General features: G+C 49.9%; 1 protein-coding gene across 1 annotated transcript in view; it reads left to right on the forward strand.

Annotated features, from left to right (window-relative positions):
- Window positions 1-25,370, forward strand: part of MMS19 (MMS19 cytosolic iron-sulfur assembly component) — a 479,913-nt gene that overhangs the window by 381,484 nt on the left and 73,059 nt on the right. The window contains exon 24 of the mRNA XM_086922625.1: window positions 17,650-17,750. Within this exon, the coding sequence (XP_086778751.1) occupies window positions 17,650-17,750 (101 nt within the window). The remainder of the gene's footprint in view (window positions 1-17,649; window positions 17,751-25,370) is intronic.

Raw genomic sequence — 25,370 nt, forward strand, 5'->3', positions numbered from 1 at the left:
AAAGTCGGTCCTGCATCCCACACAAAGTATCCACTATCTGGGAGCAGTTCTGGACACAAATTTAGGAAGAGCGTTTCCTTCGCAGGAGAGACTATCTTCCATGGGGCAGAAATGCAAAAAGTTGCTTCAGTTTCCTCGTCCAAAGGTGCGAGAAGTAGCATCTCTACTGGGCTCCATGGCGTCCTGCATCTTCCTAATACCGAACGCCAGGTTGAGGATGCGGCCTTGTTGGACAGGCCACGTGAAGGGCCGCTCCCCCTCTGCCCGACCAGGCCCGAGCCCGGCCCCTCAAGTGTCACACACCACCACTTCACGTTTCCCGTCCCCTCCGGGACCCTTGCCTCTGAACATATCGACCTCGTGGGCCCGATCCACTACCGGCCCGCGCACCCAGCCTGGGCGCCATCTTGGACCCTCCACCACGAGGCCGCGTGGCTCCCGATCGACCCCAACCCTGGGCCTGGCCAGGCCTCAGACATCCCGGCACCACCATCCACCCAGGAGGTGAGCGGACCACTTGGCAGGTCAATGGGAGAAAGAGGTGTCGATGGCTCTCCCCCGCCAGGTACCGCTCGCCCACAACCTCCCCGGGCGCTGGCTCCACCCCCCTGCTGGGTGTCTGGACTCCTTCATCCCGGACCCCCCGACCTCCAAGTGCGAGGGTCCGGACATCAAAGGGCACCAGCCCTATAACTGGGGCAGCTCCAGAGCAGGAAGGCAGTTGTATCCTGGAGTCGAGAGACGCAGAGAAGAACTCATCCTTGACGGGCTATTGGCGCTGCCGTAGCTCTGCCTTGCGAACTATCGTCCTGCCTGCTGGCGCTGCCGCAACCTTCGTAAACCTTCATCGTCGTCGGGACCTGCTGGCGTGGCCGCGGACCGTTTGTAACCACCATCTTCATCGGGACCTGCTGGCTCCGCCGCGGACCGTCGCTTCCTTCATCCATCTCGGGACCTGCTGGCTCCGCCGCGGCCCGTCCATCTAGAACGCCGAGCTCGAGGATTGAGAGCTATTCCATCTATTGGTAACAAGACTGTCCCGCTACCCTTTTCCCAATCCAGAGACCAGAATCGAGGGGACCCCTGAGTCCAGACCTCCTTGTATCATTTCACCGTACCTAAAAAATTGCTTATAAAGTATCGTTAAACCTTAACCTGGTGTGGTGTCCGTCTGTGGGGGGGGAAGTTACTTGTCTGTACGATCGCTGGAGACGGCTCTCCCCGGAGACCTCTCCCCTTATCCTCGGCCGACCCTCCCGGTCCGTCTAACATTGGTGGCAGCGGTGGGATCCGAATCACCGCATAATCGTACAGAAAGTAGCTCACCCCACGACGAAATCACGACAACCAAAGAAAGCGGATCCACCGAGAAATTTCAGATGGAGAAATTGGACGAGTACAGCCATCGTGAATTAAAACAATTCTGCATCGAACTAGGTATCGCTACCACCGGTCTAAGTACCAAAGACGATTTCAAGCATGCCCTAGAGTCCTGGGCAGAAACCGGGGCCGTCGGAACCACCGACCAAAGCATCACAGCAGTAGAAAAAAACACCACGGCCCCCCGAGGAGCGAAGAAAGGGTCTCTCGCAAGACGAGATCCAGGAACGAGAAAAAACACGGCTACATGAGCTAGAAATGGCCCGGCTCAAAATGGATGTTGAACTTAAGTTGGCCGAACAAAAACTGAGCTTAGAGCACCTGCGCCTCCGAGAAGAAAGAGAGGAAAAACAGAGACAAAGGGAGCTCGAGGAAAAGAGACTGGCATATGAACACGAGCGCAAGTTAGCTGAGATAGACTTACACAAGCAGAACAAAGAATTAGGAGTGCCCGAGCAACCCCCCACCCCAGGGACAACAGATAAGAAGGTACACATCCCCAAGGATGTCGTTCGAGAATACTTCCGAGAGGACGACATTCAGCAATGGTTCAAGGCCTACGAAATCGCTATGACCGCCCACCGGATCGATCGAAGCGACTGGGGAGCCGGTCTATGGGGGAGATTCCTCAAAGAGGGCCGCGATGCCCTGCTACAGCTCCCGGACCACCAGATGACCTCCTATGACCACATGAAAGCTGCCCTCCTCACCCGCTATGGGCTCACACCCGAGATGTACCGTCAGAGGTTCCGAGACTGCACCCGCATCCCGGGTACAACTTGGGTGGACTACGTGAACTATTTTAGCCGAGCCTTCGAGGGCTGGATCAAAGGAAGCAATGTCACAACTTACGAACAACTATTCAATCTCATGGTGTGGGAGCATCTATCAAACAATTGCTTCATTGAGCTCCGGCAGCACCTCCTCGACAGCAAATTGACTGATCCACGGCAGCTCGCAGCCGAGGCTGACCGGTGGGAAATCACCAGAGTGGGCCGAAATGGATCCTATGAACAGAACCGGAACAACAACGGTCAGCACCGTCCCCGAGGAGGAGGAGGGGGCCAAGGACGAGGAAGAGACAACGCCCCGGTCGCCCCCGCTACCAGCACCACCCCCCCGGCCAACCGGGGCAGCACCCCGGCGCGACCGGGATACAGAGCCAATGTCACGTGTCACCGATGCCAACGAGTCGGCCACTATGCAAACGACCCAAATTGCCCACAGTACCAGAGCCCAAGACCCCGCCAAGTGGCCGCTGCTGCCCTGGGGGAAGAACAGATCTCCGAGGAACAGGAAGAATATGAGCAAGAGCATCAAGAATGGGAGCCAGCCGCCATGGCTCTAGCATGCTTAGGGGGGAAAGACATGGTCCCGCGGGTCCCCCTACCCGCTAACACCCGGAAGTACAGCCTGCGTCCCTTTCGAATGGGGAGGGGTCTCCGGCATGTTGAAAGTGACGGTCCGGGATGATGCCCCCGTAGACTGCCTCCTGGGAAATGACCTTGAAAGCTCTCCGTGGGCAGCCGTAGAACGAAGAGAACACCTGGGGATGTTGGGCATCCCGGACTGGGCGTGCGTCACCACCCGGTCCATGGCCGCCCGTGCCAATCCCCGACCGGAGGAACCCGAATGGCCGGCGCCTCCTCCCCCAGTCGCCCCAGTCGAAGACACCGACCGTGCCGTCCCCCCAGAACCAGCTCAACCTCCGGACCTCGCTGGCCTCGACCAGTGGCATCAAGAGGGGGGGCCCACTCAGGAGCAGTTTCGACAAGAGCAGAAGACCTGTCCCTCCCTCGAGGGACTCCGCCAACAAGCCCTCGCCCAGAGCGCAGGGGATACCTCCGGAACACATTGGATTTACTGGGACAATGATCTGCTATACAGTGAGCAAAGGATCGCGGAGCTGGGGGCCAGCCGAGTGCTAGTGGTGCCCCTCCGTTTTAGAGACTTCTTGCTAAACCTGGCCCACGATGTCCCCCTGGCTGGACACCTGGGTCAGGATAAAACCTACAGCCGCCTAGTGACCCACTTCTTCTGGCCCAAAATGAGGAATGATGTACTCCAGCATTGCCGATCTTGCCCCACGTGCCAAGCCAGTGGAAAGAGCGGCCGCAAACTAAAAGCCCCCCTGCAAACATTTCCCGTGGTCACCACCCCGTTCGAGAGGGTCGGGATAGACATTGTGGGGCCCCTGGACCCCCGTACAAGACAAGGACATCGGTTCATCCTGGTACTGGTGGACCACGCCACCCGCTACCCCGAGGCTGTTCCCCTGCGAACTGTGACAGCCCCGGTAGTCGGCCGGGCCCTGATGGGGATCTTCTCCCGTGTGGGCTTCACCCGAGAAGTCGTCAGCGACAGAGGCACAAACTTTATCTCTAAGTATATGAAGTCCCTCTGGCAACAGTGTGGGGTCACCTACCGATTCACGACCCCCTATCACCCTCAAGGAAACGGACTCGTTGAGCGGTTCAACCGCACGCTCAAAGGGATGATTGGGGGGTTGGAAGAGCCCCTCCGTCGCCAGTGGGATGTGCTGCTGCCGTGCCTCCTCTTCGCATATCGAGAGGTCCCCCAGAAGTCCCTCGGCTTCAGCCCATTTGAATTATTGTATGGACACCCCGTACGGGGGCCCCTCAGTCTAGTCAAGGAAGGCTGGGAAATGCCCCCTCTAAAGAACCCTCCAGATGTCTTCAAATACCTCCTAACCCTCCGCAACCAGACCCGACGGTTCAGAGAGCTGGCAAAAGCAAACTTGGAGGCCAGTCAAGAGGACATGAAAAAATGGTATGACCAAAATGCCTCCTCCATCGAATTTGAACCCGGACAACAGGTATGGGTGATGTCCCCCACCGAACCCTGCGCCTTGCAAGACAGGTGGACGGGGCCCTTCAAAGTAGTCGAGCGCAAGGGTCCCGTCACCTATCTCATCGACATGGAATCTTCACGGAACCCCCTCCGAGTCCTCCACGCTAACAGACTGAAACCCCACTTTGTACGTTCAGAACTCAGCCTCCTGATGGCCACAGACAATGGAGCCGAAGGAGACTCCGAACCCCTCCCTGACCTCCTACGGACTCGGGAGAAAGATGGCTCTGTGGATGGGGTCCGACTCTCGGAGGCCCTCACCCTGGAACAACGCCAAGAATGTCGAGACCTTCTGTTGCAGTTCGCCGGCCTGTTTTCCCTCACCCCAGGTGTCACTTCCTGGTGTGTGCACGACGTGGACACGGGGGACAGCCCCCCTATCCGCCACCGGGCCTACCGCGTACCAGATCGGGTACGGGCCTGCATCCAGGAAGAAATAACCAAAATGCTCACGCTCGGGGTCATTGAGCCCTCAGACAGCCCCTGGGCCAGCCCAGTAGTACTGGTCCCCAAAGCAGCCCCTCCCGGCACCACACCGGAACTCCGGTTCTGCGTCGACTACCGGGGCTTGAATGCGGTCACTAAAACGGACGCACACCCCATCCCCCGGGCAGACGAGCTAATCGACCGCATGGGAGCTGCCCGCTACCTCAGTATTTTCGACCTGACGGCGGGCTATTGGCAGATCGGCCTCACACCCCGGGCCCAAGAACGATCTGCATTTTCCACTCCTGATGGCCATTATCATTTCAAGGTCATGCCCTTCGGCATGAAGAATGCTCCAGCAACATTTCAGCGGCTCGTCAATCAGGTCTTGGCCGGGCTCGAAGGATTCAGCGCCGCCTACCTAGACGACATCGCTGTGTACAGCCACCATTGGTCCGACCACCTCCACCACCTCCGAGCGGTGCTACAGGCCCTTCAGCGAGCTGGCCTCACGATCAAGGCCAGCAAATGCCAAATTGGTCAGGGGTCCGTAACCTACCTCGGACACCAGGTGGGAAGCGGCCTGGTGGCCCCTCTGCAGCTCAAGATTGCCGCCATCCAGTCCTGGCAGCCCCCCATCACCCAGACCGAGGTACGCGCCTTTCTGGGACTCACGGGCTATTACAGACGGTTCGTGAAAGACTATGGTACCATAGTGGGGCCCCTCACAGAACTCACGTCCAAAAATCAACCCAAGAAGGTCAACTGGACCCCAGATTGTCAAACAGCCTTCGAACAACTGAAGGCCGCCATGTGCTCCGCCCCTGTGCTCCAGGCCCCCGACTACAGCCGGGAATTCGTCGTCCAGACGGATGCCTCCGACCACGGCATTGGGGCGGTCCTGTCTCAATTGAACACCGAAGGCCTTGATCAGCCAGTGGCCTTCATCAGCAGGCGACTCCTACCTCGAGAACAACGCTGGAGCACCATCGAGAGGGAGGCCTTCGCTGTGGTATGGGCCCTCAAGAAGCTCCGGCCCTACCTCTTTGGCACACACTTCCGGGTGCAGACCGACCATCGACCCCTGCAGTGGCTGATGCAGATGCGGGGGGAGAACCCAAAACTACTACGTTGGTCCATCTCCCTACAAGGGATGGACTTCACTGTTGAACACCGGCCTGGGCCAGATCACGCCAACGCGGATGGCCTGTCCCGCTTTTTCCGCCTCGACGAGGAGAGTCCCCAAGAGGATGGGTGACTCTCCCCGCCTTCAGCTGGGGGGGACGCATGTTGGACAGGCCACGTGAAGGGCCGCTCCCCCTCTGCCCGACCAGGCCCGAGCCCGGCCCCTCAAGTGTCACACACCACCACTTCACGTTTCCCGTCCCCTCCGGGACCCTTGCCTCTGAACATATCGACCTCGTGGGCCCGATCCACTACCGGCCCGCGCACCCAGCCTGGGCGCCATCTTGGACCCTCCACCACGAGGCCGCGTGGCTCCCGATCGACCCCAACCCTGGGCCTGGCCAGGCCTCAGACATCCCGGCACCACCATCCACCCAGGAGGTGAGCGGACCACTTGGCAGGTCAATGGGAGAAAGAGGTGTCGATGGCTCTCCCCCGCCAGGTACCGCTCGCCCACAACCTCCCCGGGCGCTGGCTTCACCCCCCTGCTGGGTGTCTGGACTCCTTCATCCCGGACCCCCCGACCTCCAAGTGCGAGGGTCCGGACATCAAAGGGCACCAGCCCTATAACTGGGGCAGCTCCAGAGCAGGAAGGCAGTTGTATCCTGGAGTCGAGAGACGCAGAGAAGAACTCATCCTTGACGGGCTATTGGCGCTGCCGTAGCTCTGCCTTGCGAACTATCGTCCTGCCTGCTGGCGCTGCCGCAACCTTCGTAAACCTTCATCGTCGTCGGGACCTGCTGGCGTGGCCGCGGACCGTTTGTAACCACCATCTTCATCGGGACCTGCTGGCTAGGCCGCGGACCGTCGCTTCCTTCATCCATCTCGGGACCTGCTGGCTCCGCCGCGGCCCGTCCATCTAGAACGCCGAGCTCGAGGATTGAGAGCTATTCCATCTATTGGTAACAAGACTGTCCCGCTACCCTTTTCCCAATCCAGAGACCAGAATCGAGGGGCCCCCTGAGTCCAGACCTCCTTGTATCATTTCACCGTACCTAAAAAATTGCTTATAAAGTATCGTTAAACCTTAACCTGGTGTGGTGTCCGTCTGTGGGGGGGGAAGTTACTTGTCTGTACGATCGCTGGAGACGGCTCTCCCCGGAGACCTCTCCCCTTATCCTCGGCCGACCCTCCCGGTCCGTCTAACAGGCCTCTACAAGAGTCTGTGGAAGATCAGCGGGACCAAGCGACAGGAGATTGGGAGGATCGAATCAACCTGTCTCAAGCAGCATTGATCTCCATACAGTGGTGGACTCGCCCTCGGAATGTCCTGCAGGGAGTTCCTTTTCAGCAACCTCTTCCTTCGCTGTCTGTGGTAACGGACGCATCTCTAGAAGGCTGGGGTGCTCACATGGGTCATCTTCAGATTCAGGGTCGCTGGTCGACCAACCTCCAGACATACCACATCAACATGCTGGAGCTTCGAGCAGTTCATCTAGCGCTCAAAGCGTTCCTTCCAGCAATAAAAACGGACAAAATCCTGGTTCAGACGGACAACACTACAACTATGTTCTATCTGAACAAACAGGGAGGAACTCGATCTCGCCCTCTATCTCTGGAGGCTCAGGCAATCTGGCACTGGCTTCTGGCTCGGGGACTGTCGGTGGTGGCGGTGCACATCCCAGGCGAGCTAAACACAAAAGCAGATGCGCTCAGCAGGCACTTCGAAGATCAGCCAGACTGGGTGCTAAACGGCGAAGTAGTCGAAGAACTCTTCCGTTGCTGGGGTCGTCCAGACATAGACTTATTTGCGGACGACGAAAACGCCAAATGCCACGCCTTCGCGTCCAGGTTCCACCGGCCAGGTACGCAAGGGAACGCTCTCCTGTTGGAGTGGACAGGAATGTTCGCCTATGCATTTCCTCCTCTGGCACTGATTCCGAAGGTGGTGGCCAAGCTCATCAGATCAAGCATGGACATGATCCTGATTGCTCCGGATTGGCCGCGACAATGGTGGTATCCAGACCTGTTACATCTGTCGCTGTGTCCACACAGACGCCTGCCGTGCAGGCCAGACCTGTTGAGCAAAATGAACGGGAGGATCCTGCATCCCAACCTCCCGTCGCTGAACCTGACTGCATGGCTCCTGAGGTCTTGCAATATGGACACTTAAATCTGCCTCCGGAATGTATGCATATCTTAAAAGAGGCCAAAAGACCTTCCACAAGGGCGTCTTATGCGTTCAAGTGGAAAAGATTTTTCATTTGGTGTAAGGACCATGGCTTTGATCCCACCAAAGGACAAGAAGAGGTAGTCCTTCCATACCTCCTTTCCTTGGCGACATCAGGGTTGAAATACGCTTCTATTAAGGTTCATCTATCTGCCATAGTAGCGTACAGGAAGTCACCTACACAAACATCGTTTTTTAAAGTTCCAGTGGTTAAGGATTTCCTTCAGGGGTTAAGGAAGGTCTATCCCCCTGTGAGAAATCCTTCTCCTCCCTGGGAGTTGAACCTGGTTCTCTCCAGACTGATGTCTACACCGTTTGAGCCTATACACAAGGCCTCCTTGCAGCATCTCACTTGGAAGGCGGCCTTCTTGGTGGCAATAACCTCTGCGTGCAGGGTTAGCGAGATACAAGCACTCTGCACCAAGGAACCTTACACTGTGTTTCACCACAACAGAGTGGTAATGAGGGCTCATCCATCTTTCCTTCCAAAGGTGGTCTCGGATTTTCATATAAATCAAACGATTACCCTTCCTTCGTTCTTTCCTAACCCATCGACCCCAGCTGAGAGGTCGTTGCACTCGTTGGATCTTAAACGGGTACTAAAGTTTTACCTAGAAAAGACGAAGGACACCAGAAAGACAGACCAACTCTTTGTCAATTATGGTTCAATACGAACGGGGTTTGCAGCAGCCAAAAGATCCATCTCCAGATGGATTGTCTCCTGTATCAGGCTGGCATACCAGCTGGCTGGCAAACCTTTGTTACAATCACCCAAAGCTCATTCCACTAGAGGGAAAGCAGCCACAATAGCGTTTTTACATGACATTCCTATGTCAGAAATATGCAAGGCTGCGACATGGAAATCAGTCCATACCTTTACAAGGCATTATTGCCTAGAGTCTGATTCCAGAGCGGAGTCTCAAGTAGGGCAAGCCTCCTTGAGAAACCTATTTGGGTAGAATAAGGCCTACTTTTTGGGCCTACGAATATGAATGTTATCTGTTGATTCCTTTGCCCGCAGGGATGAGGTGAGGCTCGCTACTCTATTCTAATGCTTATGACTATTGATGAGGATCCCCTGGAAGAGAAGGATTAGTTACTTACCTGTAATCCTAGTTCTCTTCCAGGGGATCCTCATCAAAGTCATAAGCAACCCTCCCGCCTCCCCGGGCAAAGGACTTTGTTTATTAAGTAGGAGATGTTTTAACCTGTTATTACCATGGTTTGGTTTTTTCAGTCTCCGAAAAGAACAACTGACCTAACTGTAACCCCTGAGGCATGATGGGAAGCTAGGGGCAGAGGTGCCTTAAAGGCACGGCGTCAGTTTTAGTACATACAGCTACAAGTTAGCTTTTCAGTCTTTTTAGACTGGGTATTTGCAATGCAGCCTGGGAGCTGTATATGCTTACAGTGTGTTATAAGAATTTCTACTGTTTTCTAAGCATTAAAACAGTTTCTAAACAAGCATTGGTGTTGTTTCTCATGTTTTTAATGCAAATACACATGTATGGTGGAAATTCTTCACTGCATATTCCAGCTCTACTATTTTATTTGGCTGCAATTGCTTATTTATATATATATATATATATATATATATATATATATATATATATATATATATATGTATATATATATGTCTATATATATGTGGGGCACATATAATATATTGTTTCCGGGGTCCCGCGCATAGGCGGGAATATTCTAATGCTTATGACTTTGATGAGGATACCCCTGGAAGAGAACTAGGATTACAAGTAAGTAACTAATCCTTCCTGCCTCTCAGAAAGGTAAAGGGCGTTATTCTCGCTTCTTCCTCGTAGAGAAAAATTCAGGAGAGTGGTGTCCAATATTAGATCTGCGCAAGCTCAACAAATATCTGAAGAAACAGAGTTTTCGCATGGTAACGCTAACAGACATTCTGAATTGTCTCAACAAAGGGGACTTTATGGCTTCTCTGGATCTGGAAGACGCCTACTTCCACATCCCTATTCACCCAAAACACTGCAAATACCTAAGATTTGCAGTGGGTGGCGTCCACTTTCAATTCAAAGTGCTTCCATTCGGCCTGAAATCGGCGCCAAGAATATTTACCAAATGTTTAGCCCCGGTGCGGCCATGCTGAGGTCACAGGAAATACAAGTGTTCCCATACCTCGACGACTGGCTATTAAAAGGACCATCAAGAAACTCCAGAATGGAAGCGGTCAAGAGTTCCCTCTCCCTATTCTCAAATCTGGGACTGACCCTCAATTCGAACAAATCTCAACTTCAACCTCGCCAGGAGTTGACCTTTCTGGGAGCGGTGTTGGACACATGCCAGTGCAACGCGTTCTTGACTCAAGAGCGGCTAAACAAACTACTAAAACTGGCAAAACAAATATTTGCAAGAAGGTCACTTTCGGTTCGAACATTTGCTACCCTTCTAGCGATGTGCTCGTCTGCAATCAGCCTCATCCCTATGGCAAGACTCAGAATGCGGCCGCTGCAGGAGGAATTACTTCGACAGTGGAGGCAAGTCGACGGATCGTTCGACGACCACATCAAAGTAACATCCAAGATGAAGCAAGCCCTTCTTTGGTGGTCGAAGGCGCACAATTTGTCACCGGGCCTCACATTTCTCCACGACATATCAGAGTTCATCCTGACAACGGACGCTTCCATGGAAGGTTGGGGAGGTCACCTCCAGGACCTTCAGATTCAAGGGCGGTGGTCTCATCAGTACCGGCAGAAGCACATCAACAGCCTGGAGCTGAGAGACATTTTTCTGTCCCTGCAAGCCTTCAAGCCTTCCTTCCAAGGATTGCGAATTCGTCAGTGCTGGTGCACACAGACAATACCACCAGCATGTTTTATATAAACAAACAAGGAGAAACGAAATCTCTCACCCTGTCGCTGGAAGCTCAGGAAATGTGGGAATGGGTCATACACCACAGCATATCCCTCAGAGCAGAACATGTGGAAGGTGTCCAGAACTCTCTAGCCGACAACCTCAGCAGGGCTTTCACAGGCTGTCACGAATGGGAACTCGAGCAACATCAAGTGGAGAGGATCTTTCAAACATGGGGAACACCAACACTGGATCTGTTTGCCACGCAGCAGAACAGCAAATGCCTATTTTATGCCCGCAGGTTTCCTCAACAGGGGTCATGGGGAAAGGCCCTTTTGATGAGATGGTCCGGAATATTTGCATACGCTTATCCTCCGATCCCTCTCAATCCGAAGGTACTGCAAAAGATGAAGAGGGAACATTGCACTCTCAACCTCATTGCTCCCCGTCGGCCAAGACAGTATTGTTTTCAGGAACTCCTTCTACTCTCTCAGCAGCCTCCACTTCGTCTCAAGCAGACAGTGTCAATGTTAACAAGAGAGGGGGCCAGATCCGACACCCGGATCCTCAATCACTGCACTTGCACGCCTGGCTCCTGATTTCTTAGAGTTCAAGGATCTTAACATTTCCTCAGACTGCAGGGCGATTTTATCACAGGCCTGTGCGCAAAGTTCCATCAAGACATATCGTTTTAAGTGGAAGCGATTCTGTTCCTGGTGTGGAGAAAATAATGTTCATCCAATTCAAGCTCCACCTGAAGACATCCTTCCTTATCTACTGGCCTTTGCTAGAGCAGGACTGGTTTTCTCGTCCATTAAGGTACATCTGGCGGCAATATCCAGATTCAGAAAGAGTTCCAACAAACCATCATTATGTTCATCATCTTTGATCAAACAATTCCTTAAAGGGCTATTCCGAGCCTTTCCTCCAGTTCGGCCTCCTCCTCCTGAGTGGGATCTCAATATTGTTCTGTCCCAACTTCTAAAAAGGCCTTTTGAACCTATTCACAAGGCGGAGCTAAAGTTTTTAACTTGGAAAGTGGCTATCTTACTGGCTCTCACTTCAGCCCGCAGAGTCAGTGAGATACAGGCCTTCACGATTGCACAGCCTTTCTTACAATTCTCTAGAGACTTTGTGACGCTTAGAACCAACCCAAGATTCATCCCAAAGGTGCCAACCCAAATCCACATCAATCAACCTGTCAAGCTCAAGACTTTTTTTCCGGATCCTAAAACTCCGGCAGAGAAGGTTTTACATTCCCTAGATGTGAAACGGTGCCTTAAGTTTTATCTTAAAAAAACAAAGGACATACGCAAATCTAATCAGCTTTTTGTTGCTTATGGTCAAGCCACCTTGGGTCAGGCTGTAACAAAGGCAACTATAGCTAGATGGTTGTCATCTACGATTCTCTTCTGTCATGACAAAGCTAACAAACCTTTAACAAGAAAGGTTAAAGCGCATTCCACCAGAACAATGTCAGCGTCGACGGCCCTTTTCGCTGGAGTGACGCTGGAGAACATCTGCCGAGCTGCTACGTGGAAAAGTGTGCACAATTTTACGAAGCACTACTGTCTGCAGTCGGCAACTCATGATGATACAGCAGTTGGGGAAGCGGTGCTGCAGCATCTTCTTCACTAAGGTTAGACTCTTTATAGTCTTTTATTCTTCATTTGACTGTTTTAAGCATATGTATTTCATTATGATGTTTTAATCTTTTCAAACGCTGTCCTAATCTGTAATGTACTTTATGAAGGTTTTTGATGCATATGTTATGTAAACAAGTTTGTGCTCTATAACCTTCCAGGTAGTGTGGGGGTGTATACGATTTATTATGTCTCCCACCTTCCTCTAACGACAGACATGATGTCTCTGCTTGCTGCTCTGATTCAGGCATGTGAATCTATGAAAGATACCCCAATACTGGATAAGAAAACAAGTTACTTACCTGTAACTACGGTTATCCAGTATTGGTATCTTTCATAGATTCACATGCACCCACCCTCCTCCCCGGCAGGGCAGTACTGTTTTATGGATACTTATTCTCACTTGTGCTGGGAAAATCTGAGAAGAACTGCCTGAGCTAGGAAGGTTCTAGAGGGTGAGGACAGCTGATTGGCTGAGGCTACTATTTCAGGTCTTTTTACATAATGAGGTAGATAGGCTGCTAAGTTTTGGGCCTAGCTAGGCCTTTAGGCTTTTCCAGCCTACTACAAGAAATTTTTAGGCACTGCTATTGTATATATTTTTACCGTGGGACTCCCGCCTCGACGACGGGGAATGATTCAGGCATGTGAATCTATGAAAGATACCAATACTGGATAACCGTAGTTACAGGTAAGTAACTTGTTTTCTTACTTTCTTATCCCCAAAACGGACGGCTCGCTCAGACCTATTCTGGACCTGTTCAATAGATATGTTCTCCTCAAACATTTCCATATGGTGATGCTGCAGGATGTCATACCTCTACTCGAGCAATGTGACTACATGGCGGCTTTATACCTCAAGAGCGCCTTCCTTCCACATCTCTATCCATTACGCCAATCTGATGCTACCTGCTTTTCGTGGATGGTGGCCGGCATTATCAGTTCAAGATACTCGCTTTTGATGTCACCACTGTCCCAAGGGTCTTCACCATGTTTCTAGTAGTAGTAGTTGCCCACTTAAGAAGAGGGACACGTCTGTTTTCCCATATCTCAACAATTTGGCTGATCAAGAGTACAATACCCCAAAAGTGCCTACAACAAATACAACTGACCATTTCACTTTTTCACAGACTTTGATTTACTGAAAATGTAGCAAAGTTTAATCTCCAACCCTTCCTCTGAGCAGTCCTAACCATCACCGGCAATGCCGACCCAAGCCCTCAATGGGTCAAAGACTTTGGTCAGCTCGTACCTCTTTTTCAGCCACATATCATCTCATGGTAATACCTTTAATGTGCCTACTGGCTTTGTGCAGCGCTATTGTACCCCACGCCGGCTACACACGATTCTGTTGCAACATTGCCACTTTGCACAATGGTCACAAGTGAAGGATCAGATGGAAAACCAAGTTTTGGTAATAGCCAGTGTCCTTCGCTCTCACTAGTAGTGGAACAGCAAAAACCTGTTGTGGGGTAGGCAATTCCTAGACCGCGTTCCGCAAGTTACCCTTGACAGAAACGCCTCCAAAGCCGGGTGGGGAGCACACACCTCGACCATAACACCATACAGGGTATGTGGAATCCACAGCAGCAGAGCCACTGCATTAGTTGCCTAGAACTTCTGCACATCTGCCTTGATCTCAAAGCCTTTCTATCGCTTATTTGATGCAGAGTAGTCCTAGTCAGGCCAGAAAACATGACTATTATGTGCTACCTTCAGAAGCAGGAAGGCAATCACTCTCCCTTTTTCAGCTCGCTCAGATTATTTTCTATTGGGCCATTCACCACTGCACTCACCTAATGGCAGGGCGCCTTCCAGGGGTGGACAAGGACCTGACAGGCCTGTTAGGCAGGATGTCTCAACAAGTCAATGAGTGGGAACTCCACTACAGCTCCAACACCAGTACTTCCATCTCTGGGGCACTCCTCCCCGGACTTGTATCCATTCCAGTTCTCATCTTACTTAGATGCACACACATGTACATCCCTTTTTTTCTCTTCCTTATACTAACTCCATCATGGCGAAAAACAATCTAAGGATGGAGCCGATGCCCATGCGCAGTATTGTCCAAGGGATGAGTCACCTATATCGTGACTACAAAGACTTCTCCAAGAAGACAACAACCTGTAATCATCCGAGCCCAACACCAGGTGGCGAGCTAATGCATAGAGTACAAATCTGCAGCTCTACATGCCAAGAACAGATGCATACTGGTAAGAAGCATTTTCCTATTTTGCCCTTCTAGAGATGTCCATCAGCCCCCACGAGAGGCATCCCAAGAGGCTGGACCGTCTCACCAGAAACCAAGGTCATATTAGGTACTCAGATCCCAAATAGCTCAATCTAGCCATCTGGTAGTTCAGGTCTTCGAACTTGGTTACTTGGGCTACCCTCAGGAATATGTGGACATACTGTGTGAGTCCTGTAGACCTACCACATGGGCATGCTATACCTCAATGTGGAAACATTGTGTCCACTGTTGCATCGCTAACAAGATGAACCAGCACCATTATGGGACCTTAACATTCTACTTACCAGACTCATGACTCCCCCATTTGCACCATTACATGCTTGCCCACGTTTCCTGGAAGGTAGCCTTCATTATTGTCATAACTTCTTTGCACCACATTAGTAAACTGCTGTCTACCATACTGGAGGAATCCTTCATACAAATTCATGAAGACAAGGTAATACGTAGGACATCTTACTTTTCCCATTTCACCCTAACCAAACTATAGAGCTCTCAGGGCCATATGTAGGTAATCTACATTTACCGATTCTAAAATACCGAATTTTACCGATTCGGTATTTCAGATTCGGTAAATGCTAAGTAGATAAAAATTTGGTAAAATATTACCGAATCAGTATTAATTTGGTATTTAAGGATCGGTTTTTACCGATTCGGTAATTCCCATTCACTATTACCGAATCGGTAATAGGGGGAACATTTTTAAGGGTGGCAGGGTGTCACATTGAGAACCTGTTGCACCCCTGAATAGTGCATGGGTGCACATGTGGCGCACATACATGCCCTAAGGGCATGTATGTCTGCCACATGGCACTTTTAAAAAAGCAAATAATTGCTTTATGAAAGGTATTCAGTATTTACCACCAACTTGTAGTTGGTAAATAACGAATGCTTAAATGAAAAATGCACTCACTTGAGTGCTCCCCACATAAAGGATTCGGTAATTTGCCGAATCGGTATTTAAATTACCGCTTGGTAAATTACCGAATCCTTAAACCTGCCTCCTACATCTCAAACCCTAAATACCGAAATTCTGTAATTTCGGCCGTTACCGACCGGTATTGGGCTACCCACGTCTGGCCCTCAGTCTTTTACCCAGAACCAGACTCGGTAGCAGAGAGAGTGCTGCATATCTTAGGCGTAAAGCACCCTCTCATGTACTACACTGACAGAAACATACCTTTCCGCAAGGCAGACTGTTGCCTTTGCATAGCCTCATAAGGTGCAACCCATATCCAAGATGGGGCTCTCAAGATGGTAGTTAAATGTACCCAAACTTACTATTACAAAGCCAAACGAGCCCTCCCAGTTACACTAGGGCTCGCTCTACTCATAAGAAGGTTGCATCCATTTCCTCCTTAGGGAATATTCCCCTAACTGACATTGATAAGGCGACTACATGGTCAACCCTACAAACATTTACTAAACACTATTGTGTGGATGTCCTAGCCAGACAAGAAGCTATAGTGGGCCAAACAGTTTTAAGAATATTATTTCAGACCTCTGCATCATTCACACGCTAGCTACCACTTATAAGAGGGGACTGCTTTACTGTCTATGCAGAACATGGGTATCTGCAGCAACACATGCTACGAACGGAAAATGATACATACCCTATAAGCATCTGTCCTTAGCATGTAGTGCTTTAGATTCAGATGCTCCCACACTCCTCCCAGGACATGTGTGGTTCCAATCACAGACCTCTTCTTTTTGCACTCATTATCTTCTCCCTGCAGAAGAGAAGTGCAATCATATAGTGTTCACTCACCACTCCATACTACTGTCAGCTACTTTGTGGAAACAGTCGAACGTGGATTTAAAGCCCATGCTTATTACCAGCTAAGGGAGGAGTCCCAATGCCTCTTGACAGGAAAGCCTTATGTGAGAAAAATGGGCAAGCGTATAAGCTCAGCCCTAGATGGCAGGAGTATGCAGCAAATTTTAATCCACAGCATTACACGCTACAAACGGATGCTTACAAGGGAAGTAAAATTTTCCTTCCAGTATTGATATCAAAAGTCACTTTACTAGTCCTAGTGATACATACGTGTTTCAAATCCAGCACTCAAAAGACTATCTAATCAATACATACTCATCCTGCATTCTTTGAAATAGTGCAACTGAAAATTCATGTACCACACACTATGTATATCAAATTCTAGAGCCTGATTGTGTTACATAACATACCAGTATGCCATCCATCCTATCACCCCACTGCTAGAAAGAGATTGATGAGGCTATAGATTGACTCTGTTCACCTTAAGATGCTGTGGGTCTTTTCTGATTTCCATCCACTGCAGCAAAGGTTCTGATCAGGTTGTGCACGTGTGCTGCACCACATTTTTCTACCTCTTTCCTTGTCCCTTCCAGCAGGGGCATAGCACAGGCCCCGCATCCCCTGCGGTGCATGGGGGGCAAACTCCAGGAGGCCCCCTAAGCACAGCACTCTGGCTGGAGATTGAACCTGGAGGGGGCCCCTCCACGTACCTTGCAGGGAGGCCCCCTCAAGTTTCATTACGCCAGTGCCTTCCAGACTCCCTTTGAAGCAGTGTGAGGTAATAGTTTCAGTCTCACTGGCTCAACTACCAAATAGTTAATAAAATTATCAAACTGTGTGCATTAGCACACACAGCATGTATTGTATGACAGAGCTATAGTCTAGTGCTGTTCTTCAAAGAATAATGCCCCTTTCCTGCTGTACCACATTTCTCTTCCTCTTTACTTGCCCCTTCTAGAGTCCCTCTAAAGCAGTGAAATATTATCAGTCCCAATATCTCAACTCCCCAATGGTTATTAAAATTATAAAACTATTGGCAGTATCACACAAAAAATGTTTGACTCAGCTATAGCCTAGTGCTATTCTTCAATGATTAATGCCTCCTTCCTTCTTTCTTCAACAGGAGAACAACTGGATGAGGTTCTCCGTAGTGCTGTGGACAAGATTGAATCTGGCTTGGCGGTCGGCCCAAATAGGACACAGGCATTTACACTCTTGCTCTGGGTAAGGGCAAGACTAAACTGTTCTTGACTTTATAATGCAGCAACTGGCCATTTCACATGTGATGTCTTTTCCTGCTGTTTGAGTATCCTTGCTGCCCCCACTCTTGCTTGCTTCTTCTTGCACACTTAAACACCTGTTAGGCCAGAAATGTACTTAGCTCCCTTTTACTGAAGTGGTCTGCTTTAACAATCATTTCATTTGATGTAACTTTTATTGTGTATCTGCTGGACGTTTGGATAGTCTCAGAAGTACACCTAACAGTATGTTCCAGAATTCCTTTTTCATAGGATTCTGAATCTACACTTGTAGGTTAACCCCAATGACTAATGTATTGGCAGCAATGTTTCTATATTTTAAAAACATTACATTTTCCCAGTGTCCGCTCTCTGAGTCAGTAAGGGCTCGGGTCACTGGGATAATTAAGTAGACCAATGTAGCTGACCAATAGGACTAAGTGTGTTAGAGGAGAATGTAACTAAACTTCAATGCTTAAGAATGGATGACGCGGTCAGCAAAGTCCACATTGGAAATTCGGAACGTGCATTGTCAGTATTGACACAGCAGCAAGCGAGGTGCCTGGTAAATTGACAGGAGCCACTGATGCTTTTTTGAGAGCAGGTGGTAGGGCAGCCAGATTCCTTTGTTGCCCAGAAAACGCAATCTAAGGGTTGGGTATATGAACAATGCCTAAAGAAGAAGATGGAAGCTGCGTCTAAAATTTTCTGAAGGAAAGCGCAAAAAGTAGAGGGGTTCTTTGTGAGAAAAGTTTGGGGATTTTGAGAAATGACAAAAAGAAGTGAGGCAAAACAAAAAAGTAGAAGTATGGGAAGATATTAAAAACAAAATAGAACACAAGACAACATGTACTTTACTAGGAAGAACACAAATAGAAAAAGTGACCCTTTAAGAGAAGCATTAAGCATAGCCTTTTCCTGTAATATTGAGGGTGGGGGAAAAGTGAAAGTAATGATTCAACAAAAATGTAGTTAACTGCAAGAACAGAGATCCTTGGAAACCTGTTTAGGTCGAAGTCCAAGGACTCGAATATTCGTTGTTAGGGTCAAGGTTTCACATTCTAAACTTGATCTCGAAGATACTGGATAACAAGGCAGCTGGTGATCCCATATAAGTTAGTAGGATGGGTGTGGTGGCTGCACAATTCAATCCAATAGAATTGAAATTACCACTGAAATAACAGAAGGGGACCCGCCACATCCAACAGAGTTTCAGACCTTAGGGAAGAGAGAATTGTAAACCATCCATGTAGACACGCACTCAGTATCATGAAGAAAGGAGATTTCTCATGCCACACAACTTGGCTGGTGAAACAATAACAATATGGAAAACGCCTGAACGCCATTAAGAGATTGGGATTAACCGATGTCATGACTAAAGCCGTGTTTGGCATATTGGTGTTGCAGCACATTTGCCTTTAGACCTGTCCCTTTCTTCTTATCCAAGCCCCCTATCCAGATTTGTTAGACACTTTGTTCATGTTAAAACAACTTATAAAGCGCACAAATACCAACAGGTGTCTTGGGACTGACTGCTCAAGGGGGCAGGACAATGGCCTAGATGTTAAAAGCCTACTTATTAAAGAGCCAAGTTTTTAATTGTTTCCTAAATGCCAATAGGGTAGGCATGGCTATGTTCTGAGGAGGACGAGAGTTCCATAACTTACCAGTGACAACCACAAGGCTTCTGTCGCCCCAATTGGTTCTATACGTTATTGGGACAACAAGCAGGTTAGCACCTGAAGAACGCAAGAATCTGCTGGGAGTATATATCTGCAATAAGTTCTTCAGAAATTCTGGCCCTATATTGTGGATCGCCTTATAGGCAATGCACAACACTTTGAATTTTTTTCTGCTTCTTATAGGCAACCAATGAAGTTGTCTAACAACCTTAGATAGAGACGTGAATTTCGGTGTTCCAGAAAGCATCCTAGCTGCTGCGATCTGTACCGGCTGTAACTTATTTAAAAACACTTCCTGTTCATTGATCAAAAAACTGTTAAAATAATCCACTTTGGATATAAAGCGGATATTATCTTTCTCCTGGCATCAACCGAGATGAAATGTAGCGGTTTCTTCGCCATTCTAAGAGTATAAAAGCATGAGGAGACCACAGCGTTAACATGACATTTAAAGGACAGCTTGTCGTCTAAGACGACACCCAGATGCTTGGCTTTAGTAACTAGGAGAGGGGTGTTCCCAGTTTATCTGGCCAACAGCAAGACCAGGAAGGGGATAGATTTCCAAAGACAATTACCTCAGTCTTGGAAGAATTTAATTCGAGGCAATGACTTGACATCCAAGCGCTGATGGCCAGCATGCCATTGTGAAAGCTGACCGACACATTGCCCCGTAGAGCACTATTTGGGTGTCGTCTGCATAAGACGTACGCGCTAGGCCAAAAGATTTGATCACCCTGCCAGATCGGTAACATATGTTAAACAAGGTGGGACTAATGGAAGAACCCAGGGAACTCCACAAGGGAGTGAAAAGACAGGGGAGTCCAAGTTGCCCAAGCTGACTAGTTGAGTTCTTTTCAACATAAAAGGTGTCAACTAAGATTTGGCCTTGCTCCTAATGCCTAGGGAGGAGATGCGGTTGATCTGGAGCTCATGATCGACCATATAAAAGGCTGCTGATAAATCTAGTAGCACAAGGACAGCTGCTCCTCCTCCTCTGTCCCAAACAAACCTAATCTTATTGGTGGCTTTCATAAGTGCAGTCTCCGTATTAAGGCCTTTTCTGAAAACCGAATTGGGTTTCATCCAGCAGCTTGTTATCATAAATGTATTGGGCCAATTGATCATTCATAACTTTTTCAGCAAGTTTGGCAGGTAACAGGAGACACGCAATAGGTCGGTAATCATTAGTGTCCTCTGGATCCAGATTAGGTTTTTTTAGTAGCGGAAGAATAGAGCCCTTTTTTCATTGAGAGGAATAGATGCCTACATAGAGTTAAAAATATTGACCAGATTGATACCTATGAGTTCTGGAATCAGTTTCAGGACAATAGGAGGGCACGGATCAAGCGGTGAACCCGATTTGGCAGTAATCACGAAATCAGCTATCTGTTCCGAACAAACTGGCGCTTATTTTCTAAAGGCCTATCGATAACTCGATGTTCAAGTCCGACTGACTCATGGCAGCAGCGGGGGCATTAAAATTAGAGTAGATTTGATCTACTTTGGCCTGAAAGCTAAGGGCTATAGAGTTGCAGAATGCTTGAGTTGCTATGTTAGCATGGCTACCCGAAGGAGCCGCAAGTTGAGACACAACCTGAAACAATTGTTTAGTAGAGTCTTGAGCGGATTTAATTTTCCATGTATTGTAGCTACATTCTCTTTTATTAAGAGGCGTTTGTAATTAGCCTATGGTAACTTATAAATAGATTTCTCCTGGCTGTCATAATCTTCATGCCAGTGCCTCTCGTTTGCTGCAACGTTGTTTCTCAAGCCTCAGAAAACCAAGGGGCTGAATGAGTTTTTCTGTTTTAGAAGCTGTTTTATAAGGGACTAGTTTAGCAAAGGAATCTTGAAGCCAGTCTGTGTAACTCGTGGTGGCCTGCTCTGGATCTGGGTAGAGGTCTAGCTGTGTGACAGACAAATGCTGTCTAAAAAGAGCATGAACTAAGCTACTCCTGGATCTAAATTGTTAAGGGGGCCCCGGCCTGGTGTATGGAAGAATTTGTTTCAAAAGACAAACATCAAATAATACTGTGTGGTGACCAGACCAGGTCAGTGGGAGGACCTCCTTTAAAATGATCTGCTTATTATTGGTAAATAGGCCGTCTAAGATGTGTCCGGCAATATGGGTGGTGCAGCTAACTTTTCGAGAGAGTCCTGCAGATTCTAATTCAGTAATAAGGGATTATCAATTCTTAACATCTGTGGCCTCTAAGTGAAAATTATAATCCCCAAGAATAGTGAAACTCAATTCACTCACGGGGGATTTGAATAGATTTCCCGCCAGCGATGGAAAGTCTCCCCTAGGGCCAGGCGGGCGATAAAGAAGGATCCCCTTGAATGACTGATGTTCCGAGAGTACTATATTAAAACTATATGCCTCGCAAACCATTGAACGGACCATCTCTCCTTTTACTGACAGAGTATATCTGAAAGAGACACTTTAGTGATAGATTCCTTACCTTAGAATATCCCCAGGCATCAGACTGGATCCAGAAAGTTTTCGTCGGGAGTACCCCTGCGTGTCGGTAGGCGTCGTCGTACGGCTCCGCGTATGTTGTTGGCGTAGTTGCCGAGATGACACTTTTTGACTGAGTTTTTGGGGACTTTTTGTCTCTGTTTTTCAGTACTGTCATCTAACAGGTGCATAGGGATGCCCGGTTTTGAGTCTTGCGAGGCCTGTCCCCGCACGATGGCGGCGACTGACCCTCACCATGAGTGTCTCTACTGCCTGGGGCGCAACCACGACTCTGAGTCATGCCCCTACTGCCGGGCGATGGTTCCGAAAGCTTTGCGGGAGCAGTCCGGAAAGTGGCTGGAGGCCTGGGAGTCGGCTCCACGTCTTTTGAGGTCCCGGCTCTGTGGGAGGTCAAGGGATCGACCCTGAAGCCATCCCCATCATTCCAAGTCTTCGCACTCGAAGTAAGGTAAGGTGAAGCACAAGAAGTCGTAGAAGTGCCGTCGCTCTTCGACTTCGCGACGCGGCAGAGGGTGCAGGTAATGCCGCCCCTGCGGCTCCGGCTGGGCTGCCACAGTTACCGATGGCCTATCCGCCCTTTCCGGGTCCATCGGAGACTCCAGCCCAGCTGCAGGAGTTCCTGTCAACCATGGCACGTGTCTTCGGACCGTTGGACCTCGCGGTGCGTCTTCGGGCCCAGCAGGCCCAACTGGGGGTCCTTGTGTTTCGCCAGCTCCGGCCCTGACGTCGTCGACGACTTTGGTCTCGACGCCGAGTGACCCCCATGGATCCAGGCGTGGATCCCCGTCCATGTCGGTTGGCCCTCTACAACCTCCATCGACAGCGCCGCCGCCGGCCGCAGACCCGGCTGATGCTATCCCTGGCTTCCTCCCCGACGTGGAGTCAGCGCCCGATGGGTGTCGACCGACGCCGATTCTGATGCCGTTTGGGGATTTCTTTCCCTTTATTCACCCACCGCCGTAAATTCCACCTATTCGTCAGGCTATGGAGGACAGGGAGGACTGGGAGGGGTCTGAGGACCCTTTCGCTGCACAATGCGAGTTAGACCCGGACTGGGATGAGGATCCGGGGGATTCAGGTTCAGGATTATACACGGGAACCTGGCACACTGTCTCCTTCTACCATGGCTACGGAGGAGGGTGGTTCATATTCCATGGTATTGCGTAGGGCAGCAAAGGCTCTCCACCTTGAGCTCCCTACCGTGGCCGTCAGGACTAACCTCCTGACAGAGGTGTTTTGGCCTGCGTCTTCTTCTACGGAGCCGCTGCTGCCCTTTAATGATGTTCTCTCGGACGCTCTTTTGGGCACCTGGTCCAGGCCTAACACAGGGGCTCCTGTGGACAAGAATGTGGCCCGACGCCATCGCCCGGCCCTGGGCGACCCTGTTTTCCTCTCCCAGCACCCTACCCCTGAGAGCTTGGTTGTCCAAGCCTCTGCGTCCCCGAGCGCATACCCTTTCGCACCTCTGGACAGGGAATAAAAGAAACTGGAGCAGTTTGGGAAGAATATTTTTTCTTCCGCCAGTTCAGGTCTGCGGTCTGTGAACACCGCATGTCTCTTGGGCCGTTATTCTCATTCTGTGTGGGATACGGTTGCACAAGTGCTGCCTCAGTGTCCGGTGGAGGCTCGGACAATACTCTCCCAAGCTATTGCTCAGGGGAGAGACCCAGCCAAGTTCACCATCCGTTGTGGTCTTGACACTGCTGACTCACTGGGCAGGGCAATTTCCACAACAGTAGCATTACGTCACCACACCTGGCTGAGGACCACTGGCTTTTCTGGAGATGTCCAGAATACATTGATTGCGCGTAGCAACGTTTTAAGGACTCCCGGGCTACGTCCAAGTCCTTAGGCCTTTCGGCCACATGCACTCCTTTCGTTTCTGCTTTTCGCTTCTTTCGTGGCCAAGGAAGGGGCGCCCAAGCACGTTCGTTTCAAAGCCACAAGCCTGCGCAGCAACGGTCTCAGCGCAGCCGCGGACGTGAGACCCGCAGAGGCGGGTCACGGGGCCAGCGTGCAGATCAGTCCACCACCACCCCTGCTGCCACTACTGTAGGAGAGTAGGGTCTGCAATCCTATGCTCACCCCAGGTTTTTGCTTCACTGGTTTACGTCTTTCCCTGGCTGTGGGCCTGCTAATCAGACCCACAGCCTAGCTGTTCTCTCTCTAAATTGACATCCATGTACTTTAGGTGCATTTACCAATTGTTATTGGGTCACTCTTGTAAGTCCTTGTGCAGTGTACCATAGGTACCCAGGGCATAAGTGAACCCAAGGCCTACCAGGGGCTGCAGCATGTATTATGCCACCCCTGGCTGGCCATCCAAATCTGACACAACTGGCTGATCAATCAGCTGGGGCAAGGTGGTGTAATCACCCTTTGCTTTAGAAATAGTATACCTATATCTAAACCTGAAATGGACACATATACTCCTATAAGTCACTCCTATGGCAGGCCTTAACAATCCTGGAGGCAGAGTGCTTGGACTTATGTGAGATAGTGCTCTGGCATGAGCTGAGCCTGTCTACAGCTTTCGGAACCAAGTCCTTTAGCTGTTTCCATGATAACGCTATACCATATACTCTTAAGTCTATTATAACCCCGCGGTTATTGCTAACTTTGGCATAGCCTTATCAAAACATGTCGAGTAAGGTGTCATAATTATTGTAATACTACCCCCTCGCCAGTTCTGGCGACGGGGGTAGCATTCCACCCTTCTAGAGGGACACGACATGTATGTAACTGTGAACCCCGGTTAAAGTTAACTCGAGCCTCAGCATCACAAAATGGATGCTGCCACCACAGACACAAGTCTGACCTCCTGCTGCTGGGAGTCCTTCCAGCGAGGGAGGCTTGAAAAAAGGGTTTCCTGCCTTGGGAGGTGCTAGCACCACCCCAGACAGGATTTTGTGTATTAGGTAGGACAGGCCTGAAAGGAATGAGACATGCCTGGGGTACACAAGGTGTCCCTGTGCATACACCGGTTCAAACTAGTTGCTGGGGCACTCCTTGGTTAGATCTATTCACAACCGAAGAGAACCCACAATGTCAGCTGTTCTGCGCGTTGGAATTTCCAAGGCAAAACACACAAGGTGTTGGACGGAATGTTGCACATTGGCAAAACATTCACCCCCAGTCACAGATCTAGGTTTAATCCATCGTAATTTTACTCACCACGCCACCCCAGTTCAGACCTGGCCATATGCAAATCAGTCTTGACCCTGTGCCTCATGGGAACAGTCCAGCCCAAACTGCCAAGCCATGTCTTCTCTGGACCAGTATCAAGCATCCTAGGACCGTGGCATAGTGAGCACAGGAACCACGTCTGGACATACCCTTCCCACATAGGGCGAATAGCAAAACACACAAGGTGATGGACGGAATGTTGCACATTGGCAAAACATTTACCCCCAGTCACTCACAGATCTGGGTTTAATCAATTGTT

This window comes from Lissotriton vulgaris, chromosome 5 (genome assembly GCF_964263255.1).
Source record: "Lissotriton vulgaris chromosome 5, aLisVul1.2, whole genome shotgun sequence".
Lineage (NCBI taxonomy): Eukaryota > Metazoa > Chordata > Amphibia > Caudata > Salamandridae > Lissotriton > Lissotriton vulgaris.